The sequence below is a fragment of the Nipponia nippon genome, unplaced genomic scaffold, assembly GCF_047370975.1.
Source record: "Nipponia nippon isolate SJK-2023a ecotype South Korea unplaced genomic scaffold, ASM4737097v1 scaffold_6, whole genome shotgun sequence".
Classification (NCBI taxonomy): domain Eukaryota; kingdom Metazoa; phylum Chordata; class Aves; order Pelecaniformes; family Threskiornithidae; genus Nipponia; species Nipponia nippon.
In genome coordinates this window covers 26,167,307-26,189,379 of record NW_028262380.1, presented here as the reverse complement: position 1 = coordinate 26,189,379, position 22,073 = coordinate 26,167,307, and the positions used below count along the sequence as shown (strand labels likewise).

General features: G+C 37.1%; 1 protein-coding gene across 4 annotated transcripts in view; it reads right to left on the bottom strand.

Annotated features, from left to right (window-relative positions):
- UBE2K (ubiquitin conjugating enzyme E2 K) overlaps positions 1-22,073 on the bottom strand; it is a 49,876-nt gene that overhangs the window by 14,187 nt on the left and 13,616 nt on the right. The window contains exons 2-4 of one of the 4 annotated variants that reach the window (XM_087735806.1): positions 14,226-14,319; positions 8,825-8,883; positions 6,123-6,205 (exon numbers count right to left, since the gene is read on the bottom strand). In XM_087735806.1, coding sequence (XP_087591932.1) covers positions 6,123-6,205; positions 8,825-8,883; positions 14,226-14,319 — 236 coding nt within the window. Of the gene's footprint in view, positions 1-6,122; positions 6,206-8,824; positions 8,884-14,225; positions 14,320-22,073 lie in introns of those variants that run through there. The other 3 variants (XM_087735805.1, XM_087735809.1, XM_087735807.1) reach the window with 3 other exon arrangements.

Here is a 22,073-nt window from a genome sequence, read left to right as displayed (position 1 = left end):
CTTCCTTCCCATTACCTTCTTGTGGGAGAATAAAATGAACGGAGACAGCTGCCCAGAACTACATTTACAGACACTAGTAATGCAGGACCTGTTCCTCATCAGCGAAGAGCAAAAACAATTCTCATCATCAGTTCTGAAGGAAAATCTATGCTGATAGCAGCACAAAACTAAAAAACCCAACACACGCCTCCCCCCACACGACATCCCCACAAGCTAGAGAAAAATGTGCTGCAAAAAAAGGTTGTTTTTCCCTTAAAATGAACTTCCAGTGGAAACATACATGTGTCCTGCATTTTCCAGTGCTCCTCAAGGGTTTTTTTTTATTTTTCCAGAATAGAATCGGGGGGGGGGGGGGGGGGGGGCGGGGGAATATTTCCCACTCTTCTTATATTTGAAGTTTATTTCTAGGTGTGGATTTATGCGCAACATCTCACGGAGTTCAAGCAATTCCCTTTGGTAACTCAAGCTAGCCGCATGCTCAGGTTTTCAGTTTTTTTCTCTACTCCTTGCCAAAGGCAAGGTTTTGCATCACTCCTGACAGACTTCTGTCTAATCTGTTCTTAGCTGGAGCCTCACAAGTTTCTTGGAAAATCTATTTTAATGCTTCACCATGCTTGATGTTCTGCATGCTAAAATGGCTTTCCAGTCTTCCATTGTAGATCATACTTGCTTAAACTATCATTCTTGTTACTTTACTCTGGATTTTTCCTATGGTTCCTGTCTTTCTTGGAATACAACGCTCAAAGTGGGTACACTACTCCAATGGAAGCCTGACCAATCATAAATAAAAACCAGGCAGCTTATATCATGAGTTTTGCGGGTAAAACTCGCTACATCCCAGCATCCTATTCGCCTTGCACACGACATTACATTGCCTTTGTTCCATAAAATTACTGGCTCCTGTTTTCTCCTAAAGTCTACCCTTGACTCCCATTCCCATCCCAAAATGCTGCTTAGCCACTATGCCGGCTTGCAAGTTTGGCATCTACAAAATGGGAGGAAAGGCCAGTAACACCTAGCAGTGAGCTGCAGAGAGCTCACTGCAGAGCAGCACCGTCCCTCTAAGAATTTCATACTAAAAGCCTCCACTCCAGACATCCTAAACCAGGCTTTCTATTGGCATTGCAGTTGTTAAACAATACAGGAAACCTGGAGTGAATCAGAACAAAGCAAGCCGATATATATTTTACTTACTTTTTTTTAGGTAATATCTTGGGGCATTTCCATTAAAAAAAGAGCACCCCTGGTCTGGATGAATACAGAGATAATATTAAAAAGCATGGCAAGCCAGCTGTGCCCAGCATGCCTGAGGTAAGAAATCTCTTACCTTTCAATGAGCTGAAAGAGTCCTAAGAGGATTATGAAACACTGCCAGTTTTTCTTCTTTATTTTTAAAGGCGAAGTAATTTTCCATTTAGGAAGTTTTTACTTATGTTCTGTGCATTCCTCTCTGGAAACAATCTCTCTGCTTACTCCGAGAGGTAACCCAGCAGAACAACGGGAACAGCTGCAGCCAGCAGATTGCTGCTCCGCTCTGTCAACCAAACATGGCTGCTGGGAACATTTTTTAAAAATTTTTATTTTTAAAAATAATCTGCAATATTTATTCCGTTTGTGAAATAACTAAGCTTGTTAATCCAAGAGAAAAGCTCTGGGAACTTGTACCAAGGGCTTATGGAATCTGGAAGGAGGGAGGAAATGAATAAGGCCTTTGAGTGGAAGCCCGTTGTATAGTCACTATTTATGGGAGAAACACAAGACTGGGCACCCATTAGGGAAAGAAAAGAGAGAGTAATAGAATAGCTTTGACATAGTGCAGGGGGGGGGAAAGACAGCCTGCTTGCTGAAGAGCTCCCTTGAACAATGTTAATATTCTCTGCATTTTTCTCAAAGCTTTAAAGAGGCTCAGTGCTCCTCAAACAACCTGAACAAAACCCAGCACTTTCTGATGCTCGGAAAGATGATTACTACAAGCTGGCTGTTGCTTATGTATCTATTAAAATTGTATTATCTCTTATAATAATGATTTCCGCATCTCGACTAAAACTGAAACGTGAATCCTCCAGTACAGCCACTACGAAAACCAAATTCTTATTATTCATTTATATTTCAACTGTCAAAACCACAACAGCCAAGAGTTTTTTTGTAGCCATACACACAGCCACAACACATTCACTTGATAATCACTGCTCAAGGGATTTATGCAGAACAGCTTCCAAGTAATTTAGTGCTGAGGTTTCAATGAACAGTATTTAGATACATTTTATATTTAAGAATAAAATTTTGAGACAGAATACTAGCCTGGAAGATAAATACAGGCTACAGTAAGTGAAACCACATAACGAAAGTCCTATCAGATCAGCATAAACAGTACTCCTTCTACAAAATCATACCCCTATTTTAATTCTACCAGCAAACAGTAGCTGTTTTGCAAACAAACTGGCATAACAGGTATTTACAAATCTAAACATGATGAAAATCCACAGCTGCAAAGAATTTCAGCATCAAGCATCTACTGTGGAGAAAGAATTTCATTAAACTCATTAAAAAAATCATTTAAAGACATTACTTTGCAAACTGATAGAACCTCCTGCCAATATGCAGAACAATATCTCAACTATGCTCATTAGAATAGAAAATCATTATCATGGGATGGGTGAATAGGGAAGAGTGGGTTTGGTTGGGTTTTTTTTTTTTTATAACTATACAAACACATTAAAATCTTTGTATTTGTATTCACCATATATAAATGAGTATTTTATCAGTTTATTAACTCTTTAAGAAACCCTACTAAGTCCCACAGGCCCAAATTCTGTCCTTCAACTCCCACTGACCTCACTGAAAAACACAGATATGCACTGGAATTTGAGACTTACATTTAAACCCAGCAACAAGAGCAGCATTATTCAGTTAAGAGCATTACAAGTCAATGAAGTGGCACTTCAGAAACAGAGCTTGTTACTAAAAGATTTGACAAGAGAGACTGTGGAACTGAATATATTTTCTAGAACACAGCCATTAGAATATTTCAGAATTGCATCTGTCCCATTTACCTAGTGAAATCCATTAAATATTGAATTATCAAGGTTGGGGGGTGTTGATTGGGGGTTTTTTTGTTTGTTTGCTTTCTAATGAAGCTATCATTCTATTCAAACCATTGTTCAACCTACACATGCAGGAAACTTAAAACATGGTGATATGGGCATTTCTCAGTCTAAATAGCTAAAACAGCATATACCAAAGAACAATAAACAACTTACTTAAACAATATTAACCATTCATATGGCTTAGGAAGCTACTCAGAAAAAAAGTCTTATCTATCACAATACTGAAATTCTTCAAACAAGAAAGGATGGAGGTAGCCACAACAGCTTACTCTTCTCCAAAGGACCAGGGGCTTCGACAAGCACTTCAACAATGCTCAAGCAATTTTTACTTAGCATTCTATGATTAAAAAAAACCACTAGAAAACAAAGGAATCACTACATTAAGAATCATTTGAAAAGGGATTATAGACTATAGGAAGCCTCCCCCCGCCACCACCAAGTTCTGTGAAATTCTTTCCTTAGTGCTTCCAAATGAAGACTGTGTTTCCGAGGAACAGTTTAACAGTATATAAGTGGCACAATATCAGTGCTCCCTGTGCCAGCCTGTTAAATACACAGAAGGCAAGTTTTTGTTCCGATACACCTATTTTGTATACATCTTGTCGAAGAAAGGTATTAATGGCTTTTTTCATCAGGCAGAACTAAGACACAGGTTAAACTATCTGTGCAAGACCTAACTTTCAAAGATTACAAGAAGGCAAGTTAAATCTCCTCTCCTGTTCTTCCTTTCCAAATCTCAATGGTTTTGACTAAAAAAAAAATTAGCTTGAAGCTTATGATTTCTTTAGGTCTTTGTTGCCTTTTGGTATTTTATATTTTTTAGCTTGATCAGCCACTGAAAAGGCCAGAAACTTTCATCTTAAAGCTATTAACTGCTTCACTCTTAAAGCAGCAGTTTTGGGATAAGACTGAATTTTGCGAGATTGTTTCAAGTCACGATGTTTGGCAAAGCTGAAAGACAACAGAAGACCTATTCCAGGGCTGGGAACCAAAATGTGGTCTCCTGAATCCCAGTTCGTTGCTACAGAAGCAAGATCATCCATCCTTCTTCACAGAAAACACTAATTAGGGAATATATTAAAGTAATATGAAGATAACAAGTTGATGTTAAAAAAAACAAGCTGTTAAATTACTTTGGTTTTAATTCAGAATGTGATAAATAAGCATGACTTCTGGTAGGGACTCTTTCCCCACAGTTTCTAGAGGAAAATGCCAGCTAAGTGTCATTTTTGAGAAACATGATGTTTTGGGGCTTCAGTAGGGAAAGATTAGCCTTGAAGATACTTTTTAGAAGTCACAGACCTTGATACTATGAGTAAAGCAACTAGACAGTGCATGAAGGAGTACCAAAAGATGGCAGAAAAAACCAAACCCTGAGCTTAAAAACTTTGGATAAATTCTTCCCAGGAGAGTATTAATGACACTCGGATGCAGTTCCATGTTAAGCACTTTTGCTGCTAGAAATAAAGAATTTTTGCCTTCCCATATCCTCACTACTTAAGCCTTGTTCTAAGTGATATAAGCCTAGCTGGGAGAGCAGGTTTACGTGCTCTAGTTCAAATCAGTGAAGTGACCCCCGTTAAAAACACCCTCCAAAATCTGAAACAACTCGAAGCCAAACAAACAAAAATCCAAAAAAATCCCAACACACAAACCAACCAGCCAACGTCATGCCCATTCACTAATCTGGTTTACAGTATGAATCTCCAGTGTAATTGTAGGGTGGTATGAATAACTAGGTGCAGGTACAAAAGTGCACTGGCTTTACTGATAGAAATTTATACCATGTACCATGGCATGTATGTTGAAAGATTCTACTGCCTGAAAGAACACCAAGTGCTCCGAGACTGTAAGAAAAAATATGCAGTTCCAGAAATGAAAAAGACAACAGCTTATGATTCTTATGATTTCATTTTAGTAATTTACACTATCCTGTGCGACATGATTTACATAATCTTCTCACTCTGTAAAAGATGAATACACTGGATGTGTTACCTGCAAGACCTCAACTCAAGCTTTCTGCTCTAGAGTTTCTCTTTCAAACCCAACTGATGTCTGCTTGGCCGATAGCAGTCTTGATGAAGTTGTTGAATTAGCAAGCATTTGAAGCTTGTGTGGATTAGATATTGATATTATCTGCTGCAGAATTACAGTCCTATTCTTTTGGGGCAGACATGGAAGAAAATACCAAAGATGAATTCCATTCATGTTAGATATCATGTCTATCATACAATTGGTGCATATGATCTTCAAACCACATGAAATGGAAACCACTTGGAAAAACAAAGGAACAATGAGTTCAGCAGTTACAGTTTGGACACTTACAGGTCTATTCCACAGATTTTGGCTATTAAAATTTGTTCAGTAACATTAAGTAATCAAAAGTCAGCAACTGATCAGCAACTAAAAGGCAAACCGCTGTAAGGGTGCAAATCATAAATATTATCAGTGACAACTGTGAGACAGAATCAGTACTGTCAGTCTCTTCTCTTCCCTTTCCTGTTGCTGACCTGTTATCTTTTATACTCCCAGATGCACTTCATACATTGTTTTACCTCTATCAGAACTAATTTTTATTTGGAAGTAGAAGTCAAGAATCAGAATGAAGATAAGCACTTGGGTTTTTTCTGCTTACACCTCAGGAGGCTGGAAGGACAAAATTCAGGAGGCCATAGGTAGCGTTTGTTAATGGAAAAGAACTAAATAAATAAAAAAATTAGCTCCTACAAAAACACCCAAAACATCAACAACAATAAACCATTCACCTCAACCCTAGTGTAAAAATTTTTGGAAAAGCTCTCTATGCATACAATATCTACTTCGTACTTTCCAAAATAACCACTTAATCATTTTATTTGCATCTTTTCAACTCAAAATACTATACTGAAACACTGTAAGCTTTAAGGATATCTCAAATTACAAATGCAAAGTGTGAAAAGCAACATGAGCTGTTGCCTCCTATCCAGGACACTGGTATATTTGATTTCGCACATTTATATCCATATGGAATCTTACCACTGATCTTTCAGAATATCCAAACAAATGGCTCCAGTGACTGAGCTAATATTAGGATGCCATATTTTGGTGATAAACCGCACCTAAAAGACAAGACAATATTTAGAAACAAAAATGGTTATTAAATGCACTAGATTAGTAAACATTTTAAATGCACTATTTCTAATAATAAAGAAATACTAATTTAGGAAGTATCAAGCTAAAAAACAGAACTAAGACACGCGATACCACTTATTTCGGGAAGCTTCAAGTTCGCAAGGCTATTTGTTAGACAGAGCCTTTCTTTACTCCAAGCCACAGTACTGCCCATTCGAGGACACCAAATTCATCCCTAACTGCTTTCCCATACACTGTCATGTGTGCACATCCCTGCATCACACAAAGCCATTTAGAAATACCCTCCAGCAGTACGACTGTTTCGACATAAGCAGATGGTCAAATACAGACAAAACTTCCAACATTGTAAATGCTAGAAACTTCCAACATTATAAATGCTAGAAAGTCCATTTTAATAAAGTGAAACAAGTCCCTGAACTCTTGATGTAGGCATCGGATCTCGGTGTTCAGCTAAAGTATTGGTAGCTATAGAAGTATGATAAAAGTTTCCTTGGTGGATGCTACTACTTCTACAACCATCCATTCTCATTACCCATATGCACAGAGCTCTTCAACAAACCAAAACCTAACTAGAAGATTACAATTATTTTTCTTTGCTGTTGAAAGGATCTAGTCCCAGCATTCATTCATTGATCATGTCCATATTTTTACACTAAAATAAAGTGTATTCATGCTTACAAAGCATGAATAAAATCAGTTTGGTTTTTGTTTTGTTTTGGGGTTCTTTTTTTTTTTAAAAAGACACTGAGAAAGTTAAAAGCAGCGTTTTCTTTTAGAAGTCTCAAAACCCAAAGCTGTCCTCCAAAAGGAATATATAGAAGCCTTTAGCAATTTCACCTTCATTGTCTTCAAAATCCTTATTTCAGGTTGCACTTTAACTGCCTTCTAGTGACTTTGACCTGTCTCTGTTTCTCATTTCTACCTCCCCACCCCAAACCCCTGATAAACATTTTACGTATAGCACAGATCTTTCAACTTTCGTCCCTGATCTGCAAGCAAATCAGTGCAGAGAACATGTTATTTGTCAGGCACTACAGCAAAAGACTGCACATGCAGGGCTATAATAAAATCAGTGCAATCATGGTGTATAAATAGGCAAGACCATAACAGTTCCACTTTCCAAGACAGAAAACAAGAGATCATGTCAGCTGGGCCACTTATTAACTAGCTCAACTCTCTAAATCACTCTGAAAATGTAAAAAGCCATGTAAATACTAGGCAATTTCTCACAGTGAATGATGGCTAACAATGGCTGTCAAAGCACATACTGAACAAGATAAAGAAATCTTTCAGATGAAAGGCAGGGCTAGACACAAGCAAAAAGGCCTCCAGTTCAAGACTACAGACTCCAGAACAAGCAGTACTATGCTACAGTGCACTGAGCTTCTAACAGCTGTCTATAAGCTTTGGAAATGGAAACCACCAAGCCCTAAAGCAGCAATTAAACCATGGTCCATAGACCCATCTTTCAGTGTCTATGACCTGTTTCAGCTTGCCTTATTTTAGCTCCCGCCACAACACAAGCAGATGAAAGAACTGAAACCAACAGACATTTCATTAAGACTTTCTGTGTCTTTCACTCCAGCCTCAAGGAAGTCATTCATAGGACAAGAGCCAAGGAGCTATGAGCTACTGGCACCTCTCCCTTCCTCCTCTTCCCCAGTTCCTTCCCAGTATTACATACCAGGGTGAAAATAATCAGGATCTAGGACACGCTCTTAGTTCAAAGACGTCTTTCAGACAAACAGAAAACCAATCAAGAAGCTGAGTCAGACAACTCAGGAGTCTGCTGATTCATCAGAAGCCACTGAAGAAGGGACTAAATCAGGGCACAGGAATATACAGTTGCAGCTGCATATGGCTGGGGAGAACACTATTCAGATTGATCCACTTAGGAGGGAAGTGGAATCACACATTTAAGGTGCTAGAAAGATACAGTAAAGTTGAAAGGGCAATAAGTTGTATGTACGAGTGACTTTACCACAGCCATTTCTCTTTCTCATCCATGTGCACGTTTTATGCATTCCTTCAACAGACTTGCAGTAAGACCATTATATTTCTCTATTGGTTCTTCAAGTCACACAGCTGTACACCTCACTATTTAATTATTAGTAGAAACTTGGTAGGTTAGACCCAAGACTCTACTGAATATAATTTATGGAGCCCAAGAAATTAAAAGAATGAATAATTATCTATTACAGCATTTACTCAATGAGACTGGGGTGGGGGGGGAAGATAGCTGTACTCTCTACATCAAATAAAACTATCTGAAAACCGTATTTATCTTGCCAAAAAGAAGTTACACGAGGGTCAATAGTAAGGCACAAGCTCTTCCCCAGAACTTGCCAGTTTGTACTTTAAGAAATAATCCGGAGTGTACTCCTGATTGGATACAGCTATGCATCCTGCATTATTTCTACCTAAAGATGAGAGCTCCAATGCCTGTGTATGAGAAGAAGAAAAAAAAAAAAAAAAAAAAAGGAAGATGGGTACTACAAAGAGACTACACACACAAGCAAATAAATAAATACGCAAAACCAACTTGTTAGCCAAATTATTTTATCCAAAAAAAGCGTTTACAGTACCTTAGGAGGATTAAATGGATATGTTTCTGGAATTTTTATCTCTAGTTGATACCTTCCACCTGCAAAAGACAAGTTAGAAATTAAAACAAAAGAATATTACTCAAGCTTTGTCTTTCATGACAATAAAGCTTATGTTTCTAAATGGACAGGTTCTCAAGTAATTCAAATTTACTCAGAAGTATTAGCTAGAAGACACTTCTAAATTTCATATATTTTATAAATAAATGCATATAAAGCCAACCTAATAAAGTCATATTTGTTTATACAAATCAGAATCTGTCTGTCTTAGGTATATTTAATGTGTACATTCTCCTATAGTTTCTTGTTTCCAACGCTGTAATTTCCATGCTCTATTTCAGTAAAATATACCAAAATATGAACCAAATATCCCCCAAACAGAAGAAAAAATAGGCCACAGGTACATTCAGGCTGAACACGGGATATTACATTATTTTTACTCCTTTCTGATACCTCATGCCAATAAATTTTCTTCAAATTACACAATTGAAATTAACTATATTTCATTTTAAACTTCCTGGAACTGAAGAACGTTCAGCTGAATAATTTTAAAAAAGCTTCCACATTTTGGGGAAAAAAAAAATTATAAAGGAGGCTCCAATATTACTTCTACGATGTTCTACATTACTGTCTGAAGTAGTTACTTCTATTCCAATTCCGCAAACACTTTGACACATTAGTACTATTACTATAGTTTGCAGGATTACAGGATGCAAAAGGATAGTATGAGCTTGGTGGACAGAACCACCTTCTACTGCCCTTTTCTAAACACTTCTCATTTTTCTCTCCCTGTTACAGTATCACTACCAATGTCTATTTCAATTACAGTTTTGTTAATGTTCAAGTTTACTATAGATACTCATGTCTTCTGGAGTAATCTCAAACTATCTCTGCCTGCCCACTGAAGATCATTTGCCAGGCAGCAGTTTAATGACAAAAAGAACAGTGTAACAAAACATATACACCAATTTAGACATTTAGTTTTTATAGAAACTGAAAGCATTTCTCCTCACTTGCAATTTTTTTCCTCATCCTACAGCTGTCCTTTCACAAAGGAACCTTTTCCCTCCCTCAATATACTTTGTTACAATTATAAATTTCCTTAAATTAAAGTTGAAGTATCTGCAATCTATTTCCTTTGGGATTTCAAGAGTGATTTACACTGTTGCAAATCGCTCTATACAAAACCAGCTCTCAAGTAGTCTCAATACAGGCAGCAAAATTCACACGAAGGGGAAAAAAAAACCTCAAAGGAATACTCTGATCAGTTACAGTCTATGACACCTTTTTATCTGTGCCAAAATGCATGTTAGCAGTTACTAACACCTCTCACTTTTAAAAATGTAATTCAGTCTAATACACTACACCTGAAACTGGTTAATAGTTTAGTATTTTATACTACTTTCTACAGCTGGTTTTTCTCACTTAATACTACAGCAACTTCAGAAGATTTAACAGAAAATAGAATAAAGGCCAATAAATCAAAAATTATAATAGTTAATGTTTAAGTTGATTGCTTGTCTGCTTACAGGACGGCACAGGCGAAATATTATTGAAGACACGTACATCAACAACAGACCTTAAGTATGTTTGCTTTTCCTTTTGTTGGAGTTGAAGCATAATTCAGCATCAATTTTTCTTCAGAAACAGAACTGTTCCTGGACTGCAAAAATTCATCAGTCCCTGTATGATTTTACTGCCCCACCATTTTGTAAGGTAATATGAAGCCTGTCCTCAGGTACTGCCATTTCTTCTGCTTACTCTTAAAACTTGCCTTTAAAAGACAGACTATTGTAGGCTTCTGCATAACAGGCTATTTAGCAGCCCATTTTTTCCACCTGGAATGTACAAGTCCAAAAGGTTTTAAAACCGCAGGGACTAATGAGTTGGTAATATTATTTATACAGTATTGCTGTCATGCACTGAAGTTTACATTTAAAAATATAGGCTTGAAGACTTAAACTGAACTAATCTGGATATTAATTTCCTTAATACTACATTTAAAATGCAACTGAATAACATACTAACTTCTGCATGCCAATATTTCCGCAGAATTTTTTACAAAGGAGTATGCATATGTACGGCTTTTTCATAGCTATTTAATACTTAAGATTGAATTAAACAGTAATGGCAGAATATTCCTTCTGTACTCCTACCGGAGCATATGTCTCATAATAGAGTTAGAGCAAGTTTTAACTATTTTCCTTGAAGAAACACCCTATTTATAAATTTTGCAGTTACTGTGGCTCACATGCAAACTTGGCTTGAAATTAATACCATGGTTACACAGGGTTTAAAAAAAAAAAACAAAAAAACGACAACAAAAAACCTAACCAACCTATCTATTGAAAAACTCTTGAATCAAGTAAAACCCAGCAGCTATTAATCTAGACTTTCAAAGGTCCTCTCTCCAAACATACGTGTTTTAACGTGGGATGCAAACATATTTCAACTGAAGTTGTGTCTTGCAATGTTCTGAGAATTGATCAACATGAGTTGACGCTACTGACAGAAAAATAAAAGCTGTAAAATTTGTCAACAATAGATGGCATTCTTCCTCTCAGTCACAAACCAATGTCCCAACATCACCTATATAAGAATTCTGCAGCAGCAGTTTGTTTTCAGATACCAACTGCGATCAACAATAAACATTACTGATCTTTCACTTCAGAATGGTCCTGGCATTCCTTCCTGTATCACAGAATTGTCTGACCTGAACTACTGCATTAATTAGCTTTTCTTCATAAAGCACTTCTTGCTGTGTCAATGTTCAGGCTATAGATGACAGCAGATCAGTCAGTAATTATGCAGCATGCATTGCTGCATTAATCATAAAAAGTAAAGTATAGACACTGGCAAGCCCTTCATAATTACATAAGGGAATAAATGCATAAAACCATGTTACAGAGATATTAAGGTTTCAAAGTAAATTACTCAAGCATCAGGAAATGCCAGAAATTGGGCTGCTGGTAACTTTCATTTTGCTCCTTGGTGCATATGCCTTTTAGATCAAAGTAAGCATACGAACACATTGCTTTTCCTTGAGATCCCTGCCATAATCAGAATACGTAGTAGTTTTAGCCCCCTAAAAGGGACATTTACTATATCCTCATCATTAAATGTACTCGTATATATGTAGGTATGCATGCATGCATTTCACATCAACAAATTCCACACTAAACATGTATTGCTGATTTTCATTAGCAGGATATGCTGAATATGTGAATACACAGTGCTCAGCTTTTGAAATTTTGGTCTAGCTGAATTATCCGTCATCACACAGAATCCAGTTCTACAGACAGGCATTCCAATCTTTTTTTACCCTCTTCATGAACTGCTATACAGTTTTTAACTTTTGTGACACATGAATACATCTTTCATTTCAAATAACTCTCAATACAGTCTCCAAAAAGGGTCCATTTTATAAGCCAAGGTAATGCTGACCTGGAGGGAAAAAAATGGCAAGCCGTGACAAACCAACTCACCCAAGGGGGATTAATTCTGTTTGAACAGAAAAAAAAAAAAAAACAAACATGAAAAAAATCCCAAACCAACACCCTCCCCCCACCATTCAGATGTTTCCTAGCATCCAATTACTTAATATTGCAACATCTTAACATCTGTATATAAGACTTGGTTTTACAGGACCAGCTTTATTTGCAAAAGAACTATTACACTAAACAGATTGATCCGCTTCCAAAGAGGTCACCAGCACGACTGTGTATTTTAGGTCCACAGCACAGTTCTTTAAAATTGAAGGCACATGTTATAACCAGAAGAAATTATGTTCTTTCCAGACATTATCTTCTGTCAACTAAACACTAGTGGCTGATAAGATGAGGAGAGACACACATGGGGGAAGGAAGGGAGGGGGGAAATGGCCATTATTTGCTAGACAGCAGAGGAACTCTGGGACGCAAGTTCTGGAGGGGGGCATCCTTACCATTACAGATGCTTCTACTCTTCTAGTCTCTCCCTTCCAGACTCATTTCCTTTCTCCTCAGTGTCTGACACCTCCTACCCCTGCTGCCCAGTGTCCTCCAATGTCAACCTCTGTTCGGCTGTTTCCTCGTCCTTGATCTGCCCTGGGCGCCAGCAGGGTCGAGGGGGGTGGGCACTGGGGAGACTCTCCCTGCTCTCAAGTCCAATGCTGCTGCACCAGCAGCTCCCAGCCCGGAGGAGCAACCACAAGAGTGTCTGTCCTCCTTAGCGAAGATGCAACCACCAGATTTTCATCAGTAGCCACTAACGCTTTCGAGTGCATATATGCCTGTACCTAACACAACAATTTTCAGATATTCTCCCCACTTGATGAGAATTTATTTTTCAAAATAATGACGAACAGCATGTGTCTGGTCTCTGGATGATACTCGAGTCCCACTCTTAGCTCCAAGGCATGGAGCAACTAGAGCAGCTGAAAACTTGGAAAACTGTTTTAATTTCCAACAAAACAATTTATTTGCCTGTAACATTCATCAAGACTTTTTTTTTTTTTACTAGAAGTTCAAATTCAAATCAAAGTAGATACCCGGCATGGAAAATTTGAATAAAACACCATTTAAAAGTAACCAAAAATGTTAAAAAAAAAATCCTCATTTATCATCGAGGAACATTAACAGAATGTGTGTCTGCCAGCTCCATATATATTACACACAAACAGAAAGTTTACAGGTACCAGCACTATTAAGTAATTTGGTATCTCTGATGAAGTATGCTATATTAGCTTCTGTTAAAGCTTCTATATGTAATAAGTTATCTTGGTTTTTCCACACTGAAGAGATGCACAATTACTTTACCAGCTTTAATAAACCAGAAAGTCAGTAAGGTGTAATTTTTGTAGAGAGCTATAGACATGAAGTTTTACTATAGAGTCCCCCACTCCAGCATAAATTAAGCATTGGGACCCATGGATGCCTGAAATTAATCCCAAATTTAACTTGCAACAGCATCTCTCCTTGAGATAGAAAAATGCAACATGTTTTTGAATGACCACCACATTAGATCACAGAAATATACATACAGTTAAATTAGATTCTGAAGCTGAATTTCTTGATGCTTCATGGCTAAAGAGCTTAAACTGTCAAGGCGGTAAACAAACAACTAAAAGTCAGAATTACACCAATTGCACTGCACAGCTTATACCTGTAAATTAACCTTTGATATGGGATAGTCTATCCTACTGTAGAACAGATCTGTCTTCAAGGCAACACAGAAGTTGAACTGAAATATTTTTCAAGCTTAAATTTGTATTTTTAAAAAAATGAGACTATTTTAAAACACGTAGCTTGACATTTTTATGCTGTAAATTAATTTCACAAACAAAGCATCTCAAGACACATGATTTGAAGTGTACAATGACTGCATACACAAAAACATTACTTGCCTTCATATGGTGTGTCCGGAGGTCCGGCTATTTCTCCTCTTAATTCTGTAAAATTCTCATCTACAAGATCTACTTTAATTTGATTTTTGCTCGTCTTAAAAATAAACAGAGAAACAAAGAATCATAAGTAAGCATTTGACATACAGATTTTCCCCAAAATATGGTATTTTAATTTTTTAGAATAATAGTTTTTTTTAAAAAATATATAAATAAAAAATTTAAAATATAGTAACCTAAAGCAAATAGCTATCTTCCAGTTGGAATTTTACTTCATTAAAAACAGACTATTTGTGAAGCATTAGAAGTTTTAATAATATTATTTATACTATCACTAAATAAGCAAAGCAACCCAGCAATATAATATCTAAAGTTGTATTTTTAAGTTGATTACATTCTAAAAAGACCGTGGTCTTTCAAATCAGCTATTAATTTACATATCTTAAACTATAAAATTAATTTGACAGAGTCACACATTGGTTTTTTTCTTGTTTAGAGCAATTTAATTAATAATAGCCATGATTGTCACTTTCACTGGAGTACAGAAAGACTTCCCAAATGGAGTGCTCACTGTTTTTAAACAATACGGTGATTTAAACAGAATACTGTAGTCTTGCTTAAGATCATGTTTATCTTTAATATTTAGGCATAAAGGTACAATTTATTTATACACTTGAATTTCATTGTCACCTCCTCAACATTTTCACACCCCATATCAACTTGCCTACAAAATAAAAACACTGTATTTTGATACTGGAAAAAACATATGTTTTCCAGAAACTCATTCTCAAAAGTGTTTAGCCAGAGATACTCATTCCATTGAGTTTGCTTTCCAAGTCCAGAGAGCAGTGTTAGTGAACTTCATACAAATCTTTCAGCCAGTAACTTTTTTGGGGGGAATCAAAGCAGAATCTCCTTTTAGAAAGATATACTATGAAGTTTTTAGAGGGACTTAATTACAGGTTTGTCCATTCTGCCACTTCTGTATACCATGCACACTGACTGCAATACAGATATCCCGAATCCCATGTTATTTGTTTCAAGAACTCATATCATCTTCCCAGATCCTTTAAAATGGTTCCAACTAGTTCTATGCCAAAAAGCCCCGTGCAGCTGTGCTTCTCTTCTCCCTCAGAGTAAACCTGGCTGCTGACAGCTATGAGAGAAGAGTTAAATCAGATAAAGCTGATGGTTGCCATCAACTGGTTCTTGGATCTATCAATGATGGTAACCGTTCAGGATGCAGAAGTCAATGAACAACAGCTGGGAGATTACCTCTATTTCCTCCCTGTAAACGCTCTATAGATTCAGTCCGTCCCCCCCCAACAAAGAGGGTGCTCTTCTGACCAGAGATGCTCACAGATATAAAGAAAAATCGAAGTTGAAGTAAAAGTTTCAGCATGTAAAAGACCCTAAAAGTTTCACTAAATTACTCCGATGGTGATTTGGGAGCTTTTTACATCTATAATTACACACACTTGTCTTTAAAACTTGGGTAAAAATCCTTCAGCCCACACAAATGAGGCAGCACCTGCAACTGCATAACTGAGGCCAAGTACCACACTTCAAAAAAAACAAAGATTGAACCACGCTACAAATTAAGAACACACCATGCACCTCCAAAATCAAAAGCCAGTTAAATACTAAATGTAATAGTTCTGTTTTACTGATTTATATCAATAAACTAGCTTTTTTTTTTTTAAGCTCAGCACCAGATCTTGCGCTGTCTTTCATGACCTTAGCTAAGACATCACAGAAAGGCAGTTATTAATAGAACTGATAAAATTATGTTTATAAATATATTTTAGATTTCTTTCTTGTTCCTGTTCATACAAGTTGCCTAACCAGAGAGCAACTGAAACAGTTTTCTTTCAAAGCTTTGTTTGCATAATACTGAGCAGCAGAAGGACAGACTGTCCCAGCGAGACAGCCCTCCCCAACAGCCAGGCACTGTAAGAAACTCCCTCTCTGCATCCAAACTCAGTCATAGGCAACACATCCTCCTGCAAGCTTTCCAACCCCCCTTGTAAGTTTTTTGCTCTCGCTGTTCCAACTGGCAGCTCATTCCACAACCTCACAATTGCTAAAAGCTTTCTAAACTACAATTTAGGCAACGTTATAATCTATTTACGCCCACCTGTGACAGCATTGTTTCCCAGCTTCAAGAAGTTTCTTTGTATCTCTAGTATTTATTCCCCTCGCAAAATACATGGCATTTATACCGATTTCCCTTTTCAGCCTTAATTTTGCTCTAAACAAGCTGTAATTTTAATCTCGCCATACTGATTTTTTAAAAATTTCTGCACTCCACGTCCTACGATCACCGAACTAGCCCTACATAAAGAAATTTAGACGGAGTCTCAGAATCAGTGCCACGAACACTCTGTTGCACTCACTGAAAATACATCACGACCTGCATAACCTAAGATCAAATTTGTCTTCTTCCGTGGCAGCACGACACGAGGCTGCGATCAAGTAAGAGGGTCCCAGCAAGGCTTCCTATGGAAGTTTTTGTCCTCTGAGGAAGCACAGTGCAGTCACTGAAGAGGTGCTGCCCCCGTGCATTACCTCTTAGTTCACAAAGCAGCACGTGGGTTTAAATAACCAACACAGTTAACGAGTCACCAGAACTACCTGCTCGGGTAACGCAGTCATTCTAAGGCCTATGCAGGTTCTCCTGCTCTCCCCCCGTCAACTTTACCTGGTAGGCTCCGAGCTGACAGCAGGAGCTCTTGTTCTTTGCAAGTAAACTCGTAACTCTCCATCTTGAGGACTGAAGCAATAGCAAAAGGGATGAAATTTCAATTAGACAATCTATGGTTAACCCATGCTGCAGCTTGCTTAATTTTCTACTTTTCTTCTGTGCCCTGCACACTGTTGTAGCAGTCTGGATAATCACCTTCATATTCAATTTCAATTAGTACCACACTAGGTGTTTTTCACAGTAAAATCCTTCCTGACTCCATAAATCTGGTAAAAAACAAACAAACCAAAACCCTATTGCTAAGCTCAGTTTCTTTCAAGAGTCAGGGACCCTGGCTCCCCCATTTGAGATGACTGCTTTTATTACTACAGCTGTAGTCATCTCCATACCCTTATTTGCTTTGTACAGAACCTTGAGGAAAAATGGCAGGCTACATTACACTGTTTCAGTGTAAGGATTAATTTAATTTCGGGTTCATGCTTAAATTCTACCATGCCCTCCATGTAACAAATGCATTTTTTATTTAGATCGCTAAAGAACCTTTTTCATGCTATTCGGATAGACTTTTCAAGGTGCAACTCAGCTTGACCTTGCCAATTCTTGCTTTTTCCTTCATCCCTGGAGCAATAACTAACATGTAACTGTACTGAAGTGATTATTCATCCAATTAAATCTGGAGTGTTTTCCTACAATATTTCCCCTTAATGAGGATCACATAGGATAAAATTACTTAATTTCAGCAGCTCTAACAGAATAAATCCCTGGCCTCCACCGTAATCATCTGAGCTGTCTCTAAAACGTTACCAACAGCAGAGTTCTCCAAAAGCGTACCTCTGACACAGATCTTAGCACAGAATTTATTTCCGTAACCTCAAAGAAGTTAAATTCTGTAACAATACAATTCCTACTAGCTTTTCTCACCAATATGAGAAAACTCCACTGACACCAAAATCCTTTTCTAGGAATCTACAAGTCCAATGCTACACCTGCAGAACTTCCCATCATCACACCTGAAAATGATTTTGATCAAGACTGACAAAAAAAAAAAAGAAAGGAGTGTTAATGTAACATATTACACAATGGATGATGCCATTCCCTCATTTTTTTTCTTCATATTCTAGTTGGATTACGTATAGCCTTTTTTCCTTTTTAAATGCATCCCCTAGTTCACACTAGGGCTCAAGTCAAAAGATTTGTCATCTTTTGGACCATCCCAAATGCTGAGACTCTTTATGCATTGCTATAGTCGTGTTTACCCAATTTTATTCTGCCCTGTGGAGATTAAACTAAAAGCGTGAGGCAGAAAAGTTGGGCAAGATTCATATAAGGCACTTTCATCCATTACAAAAGCCTTGTCTCTAAAGAGAAACCCAAAGGAATCAATCCTGCATGAAAAGTCATTCTGTGAGCATCTCCCAAAGATTCAATCACATTTATCACAGTAGCTACTAATCGATTATATTTTGACTTGTCTTTGCTTGACTCCTCTTTTAAAAAAAAATAATCCAGAATTACACTGTCTAGTTTTATATCTGAATATCTTCCTTGTACAGAACACACAACCCACTCCAGCAGAAACTTTGAAGAGGAAGTTTTGCCACTGTGAAGACTTTATCACACACGTCTTCCACTTCTAAAATCCTTTTAGAGAGCAGCTCTGGATGTAATACTGTAATATTACTCTCAGCAGACAACAAGCTCTTCTGTACTTTTTTTTCACCATAGTCTACAGGCCTTAACAAGGAGTCCGTCATTAGAGGGTCCTGCCTTCTTTCTGCACTTGATCCACCCTTCCTCCGGAGCCTTCCATGCCACCTCCTTCTCTCTTCTCCAATCTGCCTTTAAAAAACTCTTTTATTCATGTGTTATTCATGGCCTATTATGTTTTTAACCACTCCAGTACCTCCACTCTTAAAAATCAAAAGTTTTCCATCACAGAAAATAAAAAGCAAAGAGAGAGCCAAGACAAAACTATAGCATATCAACATCACAGGAGCATGTTAAGACAAGGTGATAAAAACTGCACTGCTCTTCTAAACATTTCTTTCCCACATATAAAATACTATTTACTACATAAAAAAGGAAATTATATATTCCAAGTTCGATCTTGAGATAAGTCTACTTCCTAAAGACTGAAGGTAGATGAAATTACTTTTTTTTTTTTTTTTTTTTTTTTTTTAGATGTAGGAACTACAAGTGCATCGGAATTTTCTATGCTTTCCAAAAAGCCTCCAAATTCTACAGTTATTGTCATAAGTAGGCTATCAGAAAAAAGTTAACCTTAAGTAATCAGCATAAAAATGCCTGTTATCAGAGCTGGCAATGTATGAATAGACACTGGTAGATTTAACCAAAAATGCAGGAACAAGATGTTTTTAAATATTTCATTTTTTTTAATTACGTGGCCAGCAGTTTTTGACATCTGTGTTGAACCCTCTCGAGTAAAAGGGAAAAAAACCCCAAACAAACAAAACCCAACCCCCCCCCAAAATCTCTCACACTTTTGTATCAGCCATGGCTACAAAATACATTATAAACTTAATACCAGACGACGATGGCATACAAGAAAGAAGTGAAGTTATTCTAGAACCAACCAGCTCTACTTACTCCCCCCCATGACATTATCTTAACATTACACCTTTGATCCTTGCATAATAAAATTACTATAAAGAAAGGTAACAGGCTAAATTCTCCACTATGCATGCATTAGCATACATACTATGTTTTAAACTGTTGTGGTCAGAACAAAAAAGGAAAAGAAATTATGTTTACTAGCAATATTAATAGCTTCAATTCAGCATGTCACTTTCTTAAAAATAATGAGGTAGTGTCAAAATGAGTTATTACTGGTATGTTCTAAGTGCATCTGTCTCACCTTACATATTCAGACACCACATGCAAAATTAATATCAAATATCTTTGGGTATAAATGCTAAGGTGGTAAACAAGGATTTATAAAAACAAAAACCAACACACACACACACACAAACAAAAAAGCACCCTACTTTAAACAGAATTAGATTTGGAATTTACAATCCAATCATTACTTCTCAATAACTCTGTGCATAAAAAAAAAAAACAACAAAAACACACACACAAAAAACCAAACCACAAAATCCCGCTATTCCATACAGCAATTCACTATCTGCAGTCTGTGATTTTATAGCTCCCATAGCACGATCTTCCTCCATCTTAAGGGCAACATGCTCTATACTGGATAAAGTAGAAAACTCTAGAAACATAAGTATACAAAAAGCCCCCCAAAACCAACAGAAAAACCCTAAGCTGAAAAGGCACATATATAAATGATAAATGATGTGTACAGATAAACAAGTCTAGTTGCAATAAAAGCTGCTAAATATTAAAACTCTGTAACCATTTAGTGCTTTAAAGACTAGCAACTTACACGTTAAGAATAAGTTTTAAGAAGTGACAAAAATGCTAAAGAATGTACATGCCAAGATTTCAGCAAAGATTAAGGAATAAATTTGAAAAATTTCCCCAGAATTTTCTCAACCATGACAAAGTCTGCTAGCTTGTGAGGGAGGGCATGCATTTAAAACAAAATGTTTTCTATCGCTAATTATTTCCCAATCGCACCATCAAAAAAATTACTTTATCTTTCAGACAGAATTTTTAAATTGATTCCTCTATGAGGTAAATTGGCAATAAACACTTCTTAACCTACCTAAAATCTAATCAAAATTTAGTTACTTCTTTAATAGAGCTACAATTTACCAATGTAAAATAGGTACTTTTGAACATCCAAACATTTTATACTGATGCTATAAGGATCATTATTTAATAAGCCAAATGAAGTAAGAAATACTTCACCCTAGTCTGAAGCCACACTAGCAAAATTAATCTATGGTACTATAAAGTCACCAGTGTCTCATAAAATTCTTCTTACCCTCCCCTCCATTTTATACTCTAGCACAACAGTCCTACTCCACACAAAAATCTAGCATGAACATATCTCAAGAGAGTTATAGAAAAAAAAATCATCTGATTGACTATCATAATGAAATCCATATAACGCTATTTTTGCAAAAGGCCATGAGTAGTATTCTGAGTCAACGTAAGTGTTGAGCAGAAAACTCCAATCTTTCAGTAGCGGTTTACTCCATTAAGCAATTATTTAAATTAATAACTTAAAAAACAAACCCAAGTTCATTCTTATCCTATTTACCAACCCTTTGCAAATAAATAAATGTGGATAAATATTAAAAGTAATTTTGTTTTGCCCTAATTGCCACATTATTTTCTTATACTCTTTTGCTACGATACCATTAACTCTCTCAACTTAGTCCAAATGATTCAGCTCTCTCCACTTCCCCGGTATGCCAGAAAGGGAGGATCCTAACAAAAGCCCACCTCTTAGGCTGCTGTCTAAGAAGTCAGCTACCAGCCTCTCCTCTCCTCTCCCCGGCCTTACTTCCTTTCAAACCAACAGTCTACCTTCTTAACCAATTGCTACCCCGGAGTAGCTCAGGAGAAGTACATTGCATCCGCTTAGCTCACTCTTCTGCAAGAAACGGGAAAACAGCAAAAAGGCAGGATATATCACTCTACTAGGAAGCAAAGTGCAGGACACTGTCCTGCAGCAAAATGGCAAATTCAGCTTTGAAAATACTGAGGTCTGTAAAATTGTTGGGTTTTTGTTGGTCCACCCCCCCACCCCACCCCCAGTCACAGAGCTACCAAAGCAAGAGGGAATAGTTCAATACTTTGCAAGTATTCCTTCAGACTCACTCCAGCTTAAAACCCGGAATCAAGTGCACCTCCAGAGCCCGAGCTTGTTATTATTAAGAGAAGCAGAAATGTCAGGTAATTACCACAGTCACGGCTACGAAGTAAACGCACTGCACTGTCAGTTGAGATCAGCAGATCACATTTGCATTCCGAGAGCGAGCTCTTGCTGACCTTCAAAGCACAGAGCAACGCTCATCTGTGAAACAATCAAATGTTTGGCGCAGGGCAGGGAGAAGAGAGGAAACAAGTCTGTCTAAAGCACACTGAAGAGCAGTTTTCCTAGATAAGAAAACGTCAATACAAAGAAACGCATTTTCTTAAAACACTCCCACGTTCTTTGACCCTCCTATCAATTTCAGTCTTGAAGTTCTTCCACATTTCACATTCTATTTCAT